At 37.6% G+C, this 18697-nt stretch overlaps 1 protein-coding gene across 2 annotated transcripts; it reads right to left on the reverse strand.

Annotated features, from left to right (window-relative positions):
• Positions 1-13800: 13800 nt before the first annotated feature.
• Positions 13801-18695, reverse strand: LOC146524441 (uncharacterized). Of its 2 annotated transcripts, XM_085135760.1 has the most exons (12): positions 18524-18695; positions 17647-17821; positions 17532-17555; positions 16059-16259; positions 15886-15978; positions 15688-15792; positions 15453-15562; positions 15179-15370; positions 14923-15085; positions 14670-14835; positions 14399-14493; positions 13801-14317 (listed from the first exon to the last, which is right to left on the reverse strand). In XM_085135760.1, the coding sequence occupies exons 2-12, from the start codon at positions 17801-17803 to the stop codon at positions 14232-14234; spliced, it is 1392 nt and encodes a 463-aa protein (XP_084991886.1). In that variant the 5' UTR covers positions 17804-17821; positions 18524-18695; the 3' UTR covers positions 13801-14231. The 2 variants fall into 2 exon arrangements, with proteins under 2 accessions (XP_084991886.1, XP_084991877.1); XM_085135751.1 differs by having other exon boundaries at positions 16059-17555.
• Positions 18696-18697: the final 2 nt, after the last annotated feature.

The raw sequence follows: 18697 nt of genomic DNA on the forward strand, positions 1-18697 counted from the left end.
GCATCTGGAACAGGGTGTCTTGAATCTGTGCAGGGTACAATGAAATCTCATGACTATCAAGGGATTCTAGAGAGAAATGTGCTGGCCAGTGTCAGAAAGCTTGGCCTAAGTCACAGGTCATGGGTCTTACAACAGGACAATGACGCAAAACACACAGCGAACAACACCCAAGGATGGCTAAGAGAGAAACATTGGACTATTTTAAAGTGGCCTTCTATGAGCCCTGACCTCAATCCTATTGAGCATTTTTGGAAGGAGCTGAAACATGTCTGGAAAAGGCGCCCTTCAAACCGGAAACAACTGGGGCAGTTTACTCATGAGGAGTGGGCCAAAATACTTGATGAGCGGAGCAGAAGTCTCATTGACAGTTATAGGAATTGTTTGATTGCAGTGATTGTCTCAAAAGGTTGTGCAACAAAATATTAAGTTGTGGGTACCATCATTTTTGTCCAGGCCTGTTTCATGCATTTATTTTTTAAAGAATTCAGTTGAAGCATGGTTGAAAAGCAATGTCTGACTTTCATTGGTTAAGATTTATAGAATTTTTATTTATTATTACTTTGTCAGATTAAAGTTATTTCTGTGACCGTTGTGAGTTTTCTTTCATTGACCAAAGGGTACCAACAATTTTGTCCACGTCTATATATAGTGGTGGGTGCACAGGTGTGGTCTCCTCTTTCTCTTCCTAGCAGTGCTCGTGGCCGTGAAGTGAAAAACACACGCAGTGACTCCTTTCCAAACATTAATCCCTTGTGGCACACAGCTCCCCTGACTCCTCTCCGTTCATTTTCTACACACCCTACAATGGGTGTGTATAAAAACACACCCTATAATGACAAAATGAAAAAAAAAATGTGACATGTACTGTCAACTATGAGACCTAACATAGACAGGTGTGTGCCTTTTCGAATCATAATGTATCCAATGATTTTACCACAGGCGGAATCGAATCGCCTGCACCTGAGCTCAGTTCTGAGTGTCATTTTTTTTTATATTTTTAATGCATTTGAAAGAATGACAAGCAATCTTTTGTAGAGTTTTGATGTAAAATAAATAAATAATAATAATACTATGTCTAATCAGTTTTTCAATAAGGCTGTAACGTGATAAAATGTAAAATAAGGTGAGTGCTGTAAATGATTTCTGGATGCTCTGCAATAACCTTTGATGCCCTAGGAATGAGGAAAATGTTAAGCTAAGGTTTGGCGGGAAATTCAGCAGTTTAATTTATGGGGGGGGGGGGAGCGTTTAAACTGCATTTCAATGCAAAACAGAGAAAAAAATAATATCCCTGGTCAAAATTGGGCAGACTTAAAAATAAAAAATTTCACATAAAGTGCAGTTTTTCTTCTTAAAAAAATAAGGCAAGAAAACATAAAAGGTTATTTGACCAGCTTCACCTTTAAACTCTGAGTAACCTTAGCCAACATTATTTTGTACATCAGGCTAAAACAGTGTGATCATCAAACATTTTAGTGCAAACAATAACAAACCAATTGGACTCACAATACCTTGATTCTTATTTACTGTCCGTCTCTTTCAGCCAGTTACTTAGACAAACTAGCCTGTTCACATTTTCAGAGCTCAAGTGAGAAAAGTTCTTTGACGTGAATAAAAACAAGACTTTACATTTCTTTCTAAGGAAGGACACTTGAGAATATTTCTTATCATGTTTTGTGGTTAGCTTTGGCTTGCTGTCAACAATCTTATCGGGACCACGATTTCTTCTTGGTGTGGTGCAAAAGTTTTCGATTAACAGTTTGGATAAAAACTGGTTATGCTGATAATTGTTGTATATGGCACCACTCTCTTAACTAACCACTATACTGACCATTACATGATTATTTGTCATTGCACTGTAAAAAGCCAGTGATGTTTCTTTTTTCACTGTCATCTGATGTTACTTTGTCTTCATAAAAGTTGAAACTCATCAGATAAGGCAACATTTTCTAATCTTCTGTTCATCCTGTTTTTAAGCCTGTGTGAACTGTAACCTCAGTTTCCGTTTCAAAGCTGCCAGAAGCAGTGCCTATGGTGACAAGATAAGCCTCTGTACAACATTTGTCACAGGCTTTTGGCAGATTGCAGTGTATTGCAGTGTATTTTTGACTTTTTTCAATAAAATTACTCCCTAAATGAGGAAAAATATAGTGTAAGGCGACACGGATATATGTATCATAACATGGCTAAAAAAAATAGTCACATATGGCTCAAAAATAATGATCTATGAATCTCTCCCTACAATAAAAAATTATGAGACAAAACAGCAGCTGAAGTAACAGCACCATAAAAGAGAATACTGTGTCTTTGTTCTTTGTGAGTCTGCATTCTTTTTCTAAACAAAAAGATGCTTTGATCAATGTATGTTTGTGATAATGATAGAGGAGATGACATGAATATGTACACTCCTTCCTTGACAAGTGTTTCCTCGTAGATACAAAGATGAGACACGGTATCCGAAAGATTCTTTGACGTGAATAAAAACAACACTTTACTTCAACAAAAACAAGGGTCTAAATTTCCTTTAGAGGAAGACTGTGGGACTGCACAATGCACCTTTGTGTTCTTTTAAAGAGCACAAAGCCAAATATTACATAAATAACTTTTTGATTAAATTAAGAAATTACATGACGTTTACTGATAATAGTAAAAGCTATATTTCAGTCACCTACATTTAAGTTGTTATTCAGCCTTCATTAAGCAACAGGTGAGGAAAATTTAAGTAACTGAGGCTGTTCAACTACCCACAAGGAAGTTTGCACAATACAGTGAACAAAAGAAGAATTGTGTTGTAAAATGAGATGTGACAGAGGTGTGGTATGCAATCTTCAGCACGCGTATACCTTCAAGGGAATTTCTGAAAGATGAGCTTCCACAAAAGACAAGAAAAGTGTACAATGACTGCATGCATGAAGGCATCGCTTACATAACGTGCATCCGAAAATGACTCGATGCCTTTGTTCTCAGCTTAAACTGAACCTACAGTAAAAGTATAACACACTTCATTAATAAAATAGTGAAGAAAAAAATTTGAAGAAAAAAATAGATTTAAAATGCTTTTCTTTGGATTGCTAGGATTTATGGTGTTAATCACATTTTCTTTGGCATATTTCGACTTTTAAAACAATCTTTCTTTTATTTCTTTGCATCTTTAACAAAGATATTGACCCTTTATTTGGACAGTGTCGCGTTTCCAACCTGTCATTAAGGTTGGTTTAATGTATTTGTCTTTTCTGGCCTACATTGTATACAATTATATTATTATAATATATAATATATAATTTTATACATAATTATATCATATTATGTTTGTGTGGATACTATACCTTAGTTGGGGCATTATTCTTAGGGTATTTGTGTTTTCTGGTTTCAATTTTAAACATGTTTATGTTTGTACTACTGTGTCATGAACTAGCCTTCATTTATTTTTATTTTTTCTGAAAAATAAGCAGCAGGTGCAGCAATTTATTGAAAAATAAATGGAAATGTAGTATGTAAGCCAAAAATAGAGTTTGTAAAATTCTAACAAGCTTGAAAGTCAATATTTGCTTTGAACATCTTTATTGTTCAGCAAAGCCTGAACTCACTCAGGCAGGCTCTCTTGTTTCTTGCTAGCTTTATGTTGTCTTCAGGAATAGTTCTCTGGGCTTCTTGAAGGACATTCAAAGCTCTTCTCTGGATGTTGGCAGTCTTTTTGTCCCTTCTCTGTCAAGATGATCCCACACTTCTTCAATAATGTTGGGGTCTGGGCACTGGGGAGGCCAGTCTATGACTAATAGTTATGTGGTGTGTGTTCTGTTCAGGTATGTTTTTACTGCAGTGTGTTGTGGATCACTGACAAAGAGCTCCAACTGTTAAGCTAAGGTTTGGCGGGAAAGTCAGCAGTTTCACTCTTATGATTAGCAATGCATTTGTTATGTCATGTAGATAAAAATATAAATTATGTAACTAAGAAAGTGCACGAAGAAGAAACATGAAGAAACAAAAGCTTTTTGTTCTATTTTGTTTTGTTTAGAGACAATCTGATGTTTTAATACTTCCTGACTTGTGCAATAACTCAAGTGATACTCTTCCATGAATAAGCAACCGTGCATACTTTGTCACACTCAGAATGGCAAGCTGAGAGCAGCTGTTGTAAACCATTATTTCCATATCCTCATGAGTAACACCACTGACGTAAAATGGTGTTACGGCCTTCATCCATAATGCATTACTTTCATTTTTCTACACACAATACCCCATAATGACAAAATGAAAGAAAAAAAACAGTTTGCTTGAAATTCCTCCAAGTTTATTATTTATTATTATAAAATAAAAACATTTATATAAAAACATGTAGTGAAAACATTTACTCAATATTTTGAGGGGAACATTTGGCAGCAATTGCATTTTTTTTTCTGAGTATGATGCTACAAGCCGGGCACACATATTTTTGGACAGTTTCTCCTATTCTTCTTTGAACAACCTCTCGAGCTTCAACAGGTGGATGGCGAACGTCCATTTCCCCCCATTTTCCCCCATTTTCAGATCTCTCCAGAGATGTTCAATCAGGTTCAAGACTGGGTTCTGGCTGGGACACTCAAAGATATTCACAGAGTGGTCCTGAAGCCACTCCTTTGTTATCTTGGCTGATTGTTTAGGGGCATCGTCCTTTAGGAAGATAAACCTTCTCACCAGTCTGAGGTCCAGCGCTTTCTGGTGCAGGTTATCAACAAGGATGTCTCTGTATGTTGCAGCATTTGTCTTTCCCTCGACCCTGACAGGTCTACCAGGTCCTGCTGCTAAACAACATCTCCACAGCATGATGGTGCCACCACCATGCTTCACTGTAAGAATGGTATTGCCCAGGTGATGAGTGGTGCCTGGTTTCAGCCATGACACTTGCCTTTCGGGCCAAAGAGTTCAACTGGCCAACTTTATAGGCCAATCTCCAACCTTCCTTTCATATCAAAAATCCTTGAAAGAGTAGTTGTCAAACAGCTAACAGATCATCTGCAGAGGAATGGTTTATTTGAAGAGTTTCAGTCAGGTTTCAGAGTTCATCACAGCACAGAAACAGCTTTATTGAAGGTTACAAATGATCTTCTTATGGCCTCTGACAGTGGACTCATCTCTGTGCTTGTCCTTCTTGACCTTAGTGCAGCATTCGATACTGTTGACCATAATATTCTATTAGAGCGATTAGAACATGCTGTAGGTATTACAGGTATTGCACTGCAGTGGTTTGTATCATATCTATCTAATAGACTCCAATTTGTGCATGTAAATGGAGAGTCCTCTTCACACACTGAGGTTAATTATGGAGTTCCACAGGGTTCGGTGCTAGGACCAATTCTGTTTACATTATACATGCTTCCCCTAGGCAGCATCATTAGAAGACATAGCATACATTTTCACTGCTATGCAGATGACACCCAGCTCTATCTGTCCATGAAGCCAGATAACACACACCAATTAGTTAAACTGCAGGAATGTCTTAAAGACATAAAGACTTGGATGGCCACTAACTTTCTGCTTCTTAACTCAGATAAAACTGAGGTCATTGTACTCGGCGCTGAAAAGCTTAGAAATATGGTATCTAACCAGATTCTTACTCTGGATGGCATTACCTTGGCCTCCAGTAACACTGTGAGGAACCTTGGAGTCATTTTTGACCAGGATATGTCCTTCAACGCACATATTAAACAAATATGTAAGACTTGCGTTCTTCCATTTGCGCAACATCTCTAAAATTAGAAATATCCTGTCTCAGAGTGACGCTGAAAAACTAGTTCATGCATTTATTACTTCCAGGCTAGACTACTGCAATTCATTATTATCAGGATGTCCAAAAAACTCACTGAAAAGCCTTCAGTTAATCCAAAATGCTGCAGCAAGAGTACTGACAGGGACTAGAAAGAGAGAGCATATTTCTCCTGTTTTGGCTTCCCTTCATTGGCTTCCTGTTAAATCCAGAATTGAATTCAAAATCCTGCTCCTCACATACAAGGTCTTAAATAATCAGGCCCCATCTTATCTTAATGACCTTGTAGTACCATATCACCCTATTAGAGCACTTCGCTCTCGCTCTGCAGGCCTACTTGTTGTTCCTAGAGTATTTAAAAGTAGAATGGGAGGGGAGAGCCTTCAGTTTTCAGGCCCCTCTTCTGTGGAACCAGCTTCCAGTTTGGATTCAGGAGACAGACACTATCTCTACTTTTAAGATTAGGCTTAAAACCTTCCTTTTTGCTAAAGCATATAGTTAGGGCTGGACCAGGTGACCCTGAATCCTCCCTTAGTTATGCTGCAATAGATGTAGGCTGCCGGGGGATTCCCATGATGCATTGAGTTTTTCCTTTCCAGTCACCTTTCTCACTCACTATGTATTAACAGACCTCTCTGTATTGAATCGTATCTGTTATTAATCTCTGTCTCTCTTCCACAGCATGTCTTTATCCTGTCTTCCTTCTCTCACCCCAACCGGTCGCAGCAGATGGCCGCCCCTCCCTGAGCCTGGTTCTGCCGGAGGTTTCTTCCTGTTAAAAGGGAGTTTTTCCTTCCCACTGTCGCCAAAGTGCTTGCTCATAGGGGGTCATATGATTGTTGGGCTTTTCTCTGTATCTATGAAGCGCCTTGAGGCGACATTTGTTGTGATTTGGCGCTATATAAATAAAATTGAATTGAATTGAATATTCCTTGGACTTTCTTGGGCTTTATTCTTTGACATGTACTGTCAACTATGAGACCTAACATAGACATATGTGTGCCTTTTCAAATCATGTCGTATCCAATGAATTTACCACAGGTGGACTCCAATCCCCTGTAGAAACATCTGATAGACGTTCAGTAGAAACAGGCTGCACCTGAGCTTGGTTCTGAGTGTCATAAGTGTCCTTTTTTTTAATGCATTTGAAAAAATGTCAAGCAGTCTTTTGTAGAATTTTGATGTAAAAAAATGAATAATATTATGACTAATCATGTTTTCGAATAAGGCTATAACATGATAAAATGTAGAATAAGGGAAGTGTTGCAAATTATTTCTGGATGCTCTGCAATAACCTTTGATGCCCTGGGAATGAGGAAAATGTTAAGCTAAGGTTTAGTGGGAAATTCAGCAATTTGGTTATTATGATTAGCAACGCCTTTGTTATGTCATGTAGATAAAAACATAAATTATGTAACTAAGAAAGTGCTTGAAGAAGAAGCACAAAGAAAAAACATGACGAAATGAAACCAGCTGTTGTAGTTGTTTAGAGGAAAACACGGCTGTTTCCTGAATGCTTCTAAGCAATTGTTTTAAATACTTCCTTACTTGCAAATAATTACCTAGCACAATAACTCAAGCGATATTCGGTGGTCTACTATTTATAGGAACTTTGTGACTGTATAATCAACCAGTGACCTAATTTGGGGTAAGGAACCAGGAAACGTACAGGACTTTCCTCCTTGTTTGAGCAGCAACAGTCCCTCTTGACTCATTTTATGATGGGAAATTTGTAGTGCATAGTGAGAGCAAGCTCCCACCCAAAGTCTCAGAAATCTCTAGGTGTGGACACAGCAGTAATAGTGTCAGACTATTTATATGTGCATGTGCAAACATTCGTAATATTCTGCTCAATATGTATCTTTGTTTCACTGCCTTACCAGCTTTTCTGTTTTTTAAGCTGTATTCTAATGGGGGGGGGGGGGGGGGGGTCTGAAACGAAGACCATCCAAAACAGCATTTAAAAATATATATTTTGTTGTAATTTCCTGTAATGTTATCTAATGAAACTGTGGAAAGGAGAAACTGTGCATCCAAAAAGTGTCCTGTAACATGTTCCACAGTTTGCCATGTAGCAGCCTTATTCCAAATTGGATTAAAATTATTTTTCACCTAAAACTACAAACAATCCTGTGCAATGCAATGCAATATAATAATGTATAGGTTATGGGAAAGAATTTGACGCAAAAAAACTAATTTCAGTTCACGATTATGTAGTATTGTTTGTAGAATGAATTTGATGTCACATTTCTAACAAAAAGCGCAACAAAGTGAAGCGCTGTAAATAGCTTTCGGATGCACTGCAGGCCATGGTGATGTGACAGCTGTGAAAGCTTTTGAATGTAACTGCTCCTTCCTGGTAAGAAATTGACTCATTCATTACAACACTTTCTTTTGTTCATTGTGTGTCTGCATTCCTTTTCTGTGTTTGAGATAATTATGGAGGCGATGACTCCTTATGAACACTCCTTACAGCAAGCTTGACAAGTGTTTCCTCGAAGATACAGAGATGAGACGAGGTCAATTCTTTGACGTGATTAAAAACTTTACATTTCTTTCTAAGGAAGGGACAATTGAGAATATTTTCTTATCATGTTTTGTGGTTAGCTTTGGCTTGCTGTCAAACTCGTATCGGGATAATATTTCTTCTTGGTGTGGTGCATCTTTTGTTCAGCAAGCCACCCAACATGTTATCCTACTCAATTCAGTGAAGAAAAGAAGAAAGATAAGGGGAATTCAATCTATGGTGCAATGTTTGGGGAAACTACACGAGGCGCATAGGTTCTTTCTCAACTTGTATCCAGTTAAAGAAATTTTATTGAAGGATGTTAATAAATGGCCAATGGTCACTTAGTTAGTTACACCATGCTAGATCCATAATGATAGGATAGCATCACACAGTCGCTGCAGATTTGTTGGTTGCACTTCTATGATGTGAATCTGTAATGTGACAAAATGTGCAACAAGTGAAGCGCTGTAAATACTGTTCGGATGCACTGCAGGCCATGGCAATGTGACAGCAGTGAAAGCTTTTTACTAGGGGTGGGACTTGATTAAAAAAATAATTGAATTAATTAGAATTAATTAATAAATTAGGCTTTGTAATTAATTAATCTCAATTAATTGCATTTAATCGCACAAAAATTTGCCCCAATGTGCAAATGTTTTTTTAATTTTAAAGGGATTTAATGGGCGACAGAATATATAATAGACAGGAATATTGTAAAACTCAAGCTCTTTTAATTTATGGGGGGGGGAGCGTTTAAACTGCATTTCAATGCAAAACAGAGAAAAAAATAATATCCCTGGTCAAAATTGGGCAGACTTAAAAATAAAAATTTCAACATAAAGTGCAGTTTTTCTTCTTAAAAAAATAAGGCAGAAACATAAAAGGTTATTTGACCAGCTTCACCTTTAAACTCTGAGTAACCTTAGCCAACATTATTTTGTACATCAGGCTAAAACAGTGTGATCATCAAACATTTTAGTGCAAACAATAACAAACCAATTGGACTCACAATACCTTGATTCTTATTTACTGTCCGTCTCTTTCAGCCAGTTACTTAGACAAACTAGCCTGTTCACATTTTCAGAGCTCAAGTGAGAAAAGTTCTTTGACGTGAATAAAAACAAGACTTTACATTTCTTTCTAAGGAAGGGACACTTGAGAATATTTTCTTATCATGTTTTGTGGTTAGCTTTGGCTTGCTGTCAAAATCTTATCGGGACAATATTTCTTCTTGGTGTGGTGCAAAGTTTTCGATTAACAGTTTTGGATAAAACTGGTTATGCTGATAATTGTTGTATATGGCACGCTCTCTTAACTAACCACTATACTGACCATTACATGATTATTTGTCATTGCACTGTAAAAGCCAGTGATGTTTCTTTTTTCACTGTCATCTGATTGTTACTTTGTCTTCATAAAAGTTGAAACTCATCAGATAAGGCAACATTTTCTAATCTTCTGTCATCCTGTTTTAAGCCTGTGTGAACTGTAACCTCAGTTTCCTGTTCAAAGCTGCCAGAAGCAGTGCCTATGGTGACCAGATAAGCCTCTGTACAACATTTGTCACAGGCTTTGCAGATTGCAGTGTATTGCAGTGTATTTTTGACTTTTTCAATAAAATTACTCCCTAAATGAGGAAAAATATAGTGTAAGGCGACACGGATATATGTATCATAACATGGCTAAAAAAAATAGTCACATATGGCTCAAAAATAATGATCTATGAATCTCTCCCTACAATAAAAAATTATGAGACAAAACAGCAGCTGAAGTAACAGCACCATAAAAGAGAATACTGGAATGTATAAAGACTATGAGGCCATGAAGACAAACCTCAGCTTCCTGTTATGCTTCTAACATTTAGTCAGTAAGAAAATTGGAAAAGTTGCTTCCAAATCAAATTTTTTTCACCTTAACCTGCTAAATGTAAATATGGTAGTCTGCACAGTTTATTGTAAATTTGTTTTAAAGTTGGATGTGAAATTTTCAGACAGGAAGGATCTGGTCACCCTAGAAGCACTTGTGTGGTCATCTGCTGCTTCAAGGTTTCATATATATATATATATATATATATATATATATATATACATACATATATACATATATATTTATATATATATATTTATATATATATATTTATATATATATAATTAGATTTTCTGTTGCTATATAAATGCGATCCATTATTATTATTATAACTGTAGTGGTGTACCTAATGAACTGGCTGGTGAATATATGCTGACAACAGGAAATCCAGTGATGTTCTTTACTTTCACTGATATCTGATGTATATAACACAATTGACAACAAGTGAAGTGCCATGAATACTGTTCGGATGCACTGCAGGCAATGGCGATGTGACAGCTGTGAAAGAATTTCACAGTAACTGTTTCTGGTAACAAATTTACTCATTTAGTACAACAGTGTCTTTGTTCTTTGTGAGTCTGCATTCTTTTTCTAAACAAAAAGATGCTTTGATCAATGTATGTTTGAGATAATGATAGAGGAGATGACATGAATATGTACACTCTTTCCTTGACAAGTGTTTCCTCGTAGATACAAAGATGAGACACGGTATCCGAAAGATTCTTTGACGTGAATAAAAACAACACTTTACTTCAACAAAAACAAGGGTCTAAATTTCCTTTAGAGGAAGACTGTGGGACTGCACAATGCACCTTTGTGTTCTTTTAAAGAGCACAAAGCCAAATATTACATAAATAACTTTTTGATTAAATTAAGAAATTACATGACGTTTACTGATAATAGGTAAAAGCTATTTTCAGTCACCTACATTTAAGTTGTTATTCAGCCTTCATTAAGCAACAGGTGAGGAAAATTCAAGTAACTGAGGCTGTTCAACTACCCACAAGGAAGTTTGCACAATACAGTGAACAAAAGAAGAATTGTGTTGTAAAATGAGATGTGACAGAGGTGTGGTATGCAATCTTCAGCACGCGCATACCTTCAAGGGAATTTCTGAAAGATGAGCTTCCACAAAAGACAAGAAAAGTGTACAATGACTGCATGCATGAAGGCATCGCTTACATAACGTGCATCCGAAAATGACTCGATGCCTTTGTTCTCAGCTTAAACTGAACCTACAGTAAAAGTATAACACACTTCATTAATAAAATAGTGAAGAAAAAAATTTGAAGAAAAAAATAGATTTAAAATGCTTTTCTTTGGATTGCTAGGATTTATGGTGTTAATCACATTTTCTTTGGCATATTTCGACTTTTAAAACAATCTTTCTTTTATTTTCTTTGCATCTTTAACAAAGATATTGACCCTTTATTTGGACAGTGTCGCGTTTCCAACCTGTCATTAAGGTTGGTTTAATGTATTTGTCTTTTCTGGCCTTACATTGTATACAATTATATTATTATAATATATAATATATAATTTTATACATAATTATATCATATTATGTTTGTGTGGATACTATACCTTAGTTGGGGCATTATTCTTAGGGTATTTGTGTTTTCTGGTTTCAATTTTAACAATGTTTATGTTTGTACTACTGTGTCATGAACTAGCCTTCATTTATTTTTATTTTTTCTGAAAAATAAGCAGCAGGTGCAGCAATTTATTGAAAAATAAATGGAAATGTAGTATGTAAGCCAAAAATAGAGTTTGTAAAATTCTAACAAGCTTGAAAGTCAATATTTGCTTTGAACATCTTTATTGTTCAGCAAAGCCTGAACTCACTCAGGCAGGCTCTCTTGTTTCTTGCTATCTTTATGTTGTCTTCAGGAATAGTTCTCTGGGCTTCTTGAAGGACATTCAAAGCTCTTCTCTGGATGTTGGCAGTCTTTTTGTCCCTTCTCTGTCAAGATGATCCCACACTTCTTCAATAATGTTGGGGTCTGGGCACTGGGGAGGCCAGTCTATGACTAATAGTTATGTGGTGTGTGTTCTGTTCAGGTATGTTTTTACTGCAGTGTGTTGTGGATCACTGACAAAGAGCTCCAACTGACAACCATCATGATACGGCCTCCACTGTGTTTAACAGGTGACTGTAGACACTCAATGTTGTAGCTCTCTCCTCTTTCCATCTGTACATAGTGATCAAATGTCTCATCACCCCAGACCTGGTACTACTGATTTTCAGTCCAGTTCTTGTGTAATTTGGCATACCTCAGCCTATTCTCCTCCTTCCATTTTTAAAAAATGACTTCCTGAAAGCCAATCGTCCAATAAGACTGCATGATGACATATGATTTACAGGTCAGTGTTAAGTGGCTTAACGAATAAAATAAAATATTCCTCTGTAAATGGTCAAGTACAAAAGCCTCCTAACCTCTAACCTCGGAAAAAAACAGGCAATGTACAAAGAAAAACTTTGAAAGAGCTAAAAAAAAACAAAAAAAAAACAAACAAACTATTGCTCAAGAGCACTTTAAAAGATGACAATAAATTTTCTCTCTCTCTTTATAAGCAAAATATAAAGAGATAAGAAAATGAGGCTTTTGCACACACTACCATAGCCGCACAATTCATGTTTTTGATCAAGAGAAAGCAAAAAGTGACAGCTTGCTTGAAGCAATGAACCTAATAATGTATATTCTATAGACAAGTGCCCAAATGTTTTACACAAGCTGTCTTGACATGTTTTTGGAAAACAAACGCTTGAACGGTTTATTTTCAGCCTCCTTTCAAATGACACCGTTGTACCATTACTGATGAGGCTTCAGTCAACGTTAGATGGATCCACTGCAGGGCCAGATCTATATCTCAGGTCCTGTGTCAGGTCATTGCTGGATTTTCTTTCTTATTTTTTAAGGATGTAACTTTCAGATGTTGCTCATCTGTTGTAGTTTTCTACTAATAGCTCTTTAGAAATCACATTATTGACACATAAGATACAATTTCCTGCCTTCTAGGCTATGTTATCATTAGCATTTTTCATGGCATTTAACTGAAAAAAAAAGAGGGCAAATCATATGTTTTTCCAACTAATTTCCAACTGCTGCTCTAGCAACAAACTACCCAACATAGAATGGATTCTTTGGAAAGTTGTCTGTTATGTGTAGACACAACACTGGTTCTTCCAGTTAGATGACTTTTTAAATGCTGGAGTGATTCATTCACAGAAAAAAAGTCATTCCTTTGAACATGTTTAGGTACAAGAGCTGAACTGAAAATGAGTGAAAAGGCAGCTAATGTCCAAAGAAAAACATTGGAAGACCTTCAGACAGCCTGGAGAACTAAAAACTGGTCCACTAGGACCGCTTTAAAAACAGTGGCCGGAAAGCCTTGCTCATTGGAAGCAAAATATAAGGAAATGAAGGGTGGCTCAAGACTTTTGCAAAGTGTTCATTTATATTCATGACTATTTCTGTATCGTGAAGTAAAACTTGGTGCATATCGGTTCAGTCTCTGCTTCAGTAAAGGATCTTTCTAAAAATCTGTTTGTCTTCTCTTAATGCTGAATAATAAAAACAGGTCAAAATGCTTTAAATATATATATAATAATATATGACTATGGAATATTAACAACAGCATGAAGACAATATCAGTTAATGTATTTATTTATTTCAGCATAATTAATTAAACATAAAGAACTTAAATACATATACATACCCAAGAAAAGAATATAATTTAAATACATATATACAACAACAATTTTACATATATGTGTGTTACTATAACTGTAGTTAGCATAAAAATAATTTTTATAATGGCACATCCGAGACATGTTATCTTCATGAAGCTGTAGTATCACAGCAAATTCTTCATCCGCATACAATTTCAAGATAAAGTTCCTACTACAGCTAATAGATGGTACAGATGGAGTTTTTATTGTAACATATACCCATACATCCACAAATACAACTACATAAAAAAAAGCATGAATAAGAGCATTGAGAGTTCCTGAGAGTATTGAAAAGAAAGAGACAGAATGACAGATAAAGCTGCTGATCCTGAAGGCAACCATTCAAGCATGTGCTCCCTTAAAGAAAAGAATCGTAACAATCACAACATAGTGCTTTTTATTCGCTCAAAGATCTGGTAAACTTTAACTGCAGGAACACAGCCTTCTCTCACAATGGTGATGGTGCCTGCAGAAAGAGTGAGATAAGTTAGATGGTGCTTCATAAAACACCCAAATTTGAATTTTATGTGACTTCTTTTGCATTCACCTTCATCAATCTTCAAGCAGTTAACCACAGTGGAAGCAACAACTTCATTAGAGTCTCCATCACACAGAACTCCTTGGATCTTGTGTCCGAGTCGACTGTGCCAGAAAAGGGAGGGTAAATGAGCGGTTAGCAATCATCTATTACTAATACTCCACATCGTAAAATAAATAATTTGTCACTCTTCTACAGAAACATTTGCTGTAAAGGGGCTACACATACTGTCACAGGTTAGATCAGTCTACTACTTTGTAAGCTGTTTGCAAGCTCTTACTCAATGACCATGCTGTGGTGGGTGCTGTCTGCCTCTCCACTTGGATTGGCTGAGGTGATAGCAAGCGGTCCAGTAATATTACACAAGTGGCCGGTAACCGTGTGGTCAGGGACACGAATCATGATGCTGTCCCGAGTCCCAACACGGTCATAAGCTGGTCCCACTCCTACACAGACAGATTGAGCTGAGGTGAGTGCTGATAAATGACACAGATTCCAGTAACACCATATTTACGCTGCACTACACAGTTTACCAAGTTGGAACAGCCAGTCTCCTTTCTTGACAATGCAGCTGATGCCTCCAGGATACACATTCCTCATAAACTCCCAGAGCAGAGGACTGAAAGGTGGCTTGGCTGCCACCAGCTGTTCCACGCTAGAAATGCAAACACATATGGGCTTCTCGGCTGGTCTGTCCTGGAACAGGTTATAGATTGCAGATTAATAAGCTTTATACATTACAGACACTTGAATATTGAATTAATTTGCCAATCTTTTAATGACTCTTACTTTAATATTGTATATTTTTTCAATGGCCTCAGGATTTTTGCAGGATGCAGCTAGGGCGTACACGGTGTCTGTCGGAATGCCGCATACTCCTCCTTCCTCCAGAATTCCAGCGATCTTCAAGAGACCGCTGGTAAGTCGTGAGCTGGCTATCGGACATGGCAGCTCTGGTGATGTTTCCTGCTTCTTTACCTCCTAAGACAGGACACAGTGGAGAGGGCATGTTTGAAAAACTGACTTTGAGAAGGAGCACAAAGTCAGTTTCATCTCTGCTTACCTTTAGTAAGGGAGGACCCATAGGTATGAGTCTCTCTGAGAAGATGCCGCTCACCAGTGTTGCCAGAATGCCATATACACAAATTATTGCCACCAGTGCAAGCATGGCAACTTTAAAAAAAAAAAAAACCCCAGAGTTTTAGAAATAATCAGCTTGACAGTCTCTATAACATTTTATATCATTTTTAATCAAAAGTGAATCCTATGTTTAAAAATGAGGCTTTATCTATACTTACTTTCCAGCCTATATGGCAGTCGCTGGAGGGTGGAGAGAAGGAAACAGACGAGAGCAACTTCCATCACAGTCATCAAAAGCAGCAAAACCAGGTTCTTATAGGCAGCTAACACACACAGACACATAAAAAAACCTTCTTGAAACAAATAATCCAATCAACATATCTTCTATTGAGACTAACAGTGAATTTTAATCTTACCAATCAACATGAGGAAACCATTAATGACCAGGAGGGCAATGGCTCCTGCTGTGAAAGCATAAGCTGCCCCTGTGGAGAGCTGAAGCAGGGTGCCTAGAAAAAAATAACTTGGGGTAAGAATCTTTTCTAAATCAGAAAGAGAAATGTCCACACTAGTGTTTGCACTGGCATACCTGCGAATCGAAACCAGGTCCATGTCGCCCATACTCCCACATAGATGGACGAGATGACTGACCCAAACCGACCACCACCTGTGACTTGCAACCTGCTGACGTAAGCCTGGATGATCGCTCCAGAGATCAGGACCCAAGGGATGGTCAGATGAAGGAACGTGGGATTCATACTGGACACCTTCGAATGAATAGCTGACAGAGCTGCGACCCCATTTAAAAGGTAAAACAGAACATCGGAGGTCTGGTCAGTGTGGGGCACCATCTCGCTGCCTACTTGTTGGGACTTGCCCCACTTCAAAGCCTTCTTCATATTTGCAGTGGAGACAGGCTGCTTCCCTACAGGGATTAGTAACTTTTCTGCTATACTGTTGATGAGACGTGCAAAGGTGCCATAGATGGAGACTGCGGTAAACAGAGCGCAAGCTACACCAAAGAAGATGTGGTAACCCTCAAGTGGAATCTGGGGTACTGTTGAAACTGTGACTAGGACAAAAAGCATGTTGTGGATCAGTTCTAGGATGTCCATATTCAGACTTCCCACACACAGAATCAAGCCTGCCACCACAAAGAACCAGTTTCCCACCATTGCTTCTCTGGCAGAGCCTACTTCGCTCTTATTTCCGATCAGAGTAGACGCCACAAACTCACCCCAAGCCTTAATCAGCCAATATGTGGCATGAAATCCAAACTTTGTAGTGTGGTAGCAGTCTTGGCGCAGATGGGCATAGTAGCTAGAGAACAATTGGGCAAATGAGATGATTGAGACCCAGGCAGCTCCTAAACCAAATGACTTCATGTACCCGAAGCTGTAGAAAGCAAAGATGAAAGGAGCTATAGAGTCACAGAAGAAACCCAACGCCATGGGTTCAGCATATTTGGTGTTTTTCTTCTTCTCTTGGCCAATGTTCTGGGCACTTGCTGAGTTTCCGATTCCTAAGAGAAGAACATTAAAGAGGGGGGTCCCAAAGCCTTTGAGGGCTAGACGTTGGGTCAAACCTTTGAGGAGCAGTACAGCTGAACCGTAGATGGCAAAGATCAAAATGAGCAACTCCAGGACCCCGGATACTACGAGAGCCCAGGAGCTTGCTACTATACCCACTGCTTCAAAGATTAAAGTGGCAGTGATGGCCCCAAAAACAAAAGGCATGATGTAGTTGACTGTGGCAGAGCAAAATGCCAGGAGAAAGGACAGTAAAATGTAGGGGATCAGACCCGCAATGGCTGACTCTTTTATGGACAGGAAGAAATAGCCACCTGGTATCTCTTCGGAGCCATTCAGAGATATGTTGGTCATGAGGTCAGTGGACAGAGACAAATTGCTTGTCTGATTTGTTGTTTGATTGTCAGAGACACCAGAGTAGATTCGGGTCGCCCCATAACTAGCCCAAAGAGCAGCATAGCCAATAAAGGCAGTGCCACTCAGGTGATCGTATTTTCTAAAGGAAAGTAGCCCGGCAATAAGTTGGCATATACCTCCAATCAGGATGAGATGAACACCTGTTAAATAAAATAAAAATGACTTAGCTAACTCTTCCTGTTTTCTTTTTTCTTTTTTACATTATTATAGCTGATTGTGAAAAATATGTACCTGCAAGTATGTTCTCCACCCCATATGCTTCTTTGCCAGTGTGGGCTGTATTGAAATTCTGCAGAAGTACGAGGAATGCACTGATCCCATTGGCTAGCATGCCCAGTACTCCTGGTTCCCCATAGAAACTGGCAGGAAACCCTTCTAGTGTTGCCATGATAGTTTTGCTGTCAATCTACAGATGTGCAACGAAGCAAATGAGGCAAACAATGCAAATCATTCAAAATACATTTCAGAATCGGTCTTAATCTTCTTTTTATCTGTCTAATGTAATGTAGTGTTAAAACAACTTAAACATTGTGGAAAAATACATAAATAAATGAATAAAAATTCTAAATAATTATTAATAGATTCATGAGTCATTTTCCCATTTATAAAAATAGAAAGAAAAGTAAATTATAATGATTAGAAAGATTCCAAAAATACACTATAAAGCATACTGAATCACACAACTTCACTTACATCTTGTTAATTAACTATAGTTAGGCTAAAACAATATGTAACTCACTAAACATTTAAGGCTGAGGGGCTGTCATTACAAGCTCTCCTAAAGGCAGCAGAGACACACAGAGAACTCGTATTCAACTTTCCTGCTCCAGTAACTGGAAAATTGTCACTGAGCACTAACAGGGAATTTTATTCATATCTAATGAAAAACATTTACTGAATATTTAACAGAAAACAGGATCTGTTAGATCAATTAGATAGAGTCATTTAGCTCATATTTAACTTTAAATGGTTACATATTTTTAACCAAGTAAAGCTATTTAACTCATGTAAAAACATCATCTTAATCAGTACAGCTTTTTAAGTTGTACCTGGGTTACATGTTCCTCTAAATAATAAAGTAATAAAGAAAGTGAAAATAAAGTCATACCTGGCAGAGAATCTTAGAAAGATGAACAGGAAAACTCTTCTGAAGTAGGAATGACAGTTTGACATAAATAAGGGTTTGCTACATGTAGGAGGAGTTGCTGTAATTTCCCCTGTCCCAAAGCCCTTAGATGTGACATCATCTTTGCACTTTGGACAGTAAAGTAAATCTTTCCTC

Source organism: Neolamprologus multifasciatus, chromosome 2, assembly GCF_963576455.1.
Source record: "Neolamprologus multifasciatus chromosome 2, fNeoMul1.2, whole genome shotgun sequence".
In the NCBI taxonomy this organism is placed as follows: Eukaryota; Metazoa; Chordata; class Actinopteri; order Cichliformes; family Cichlidae; genus Neolamprologus; species Neolamprologus multifasciatus.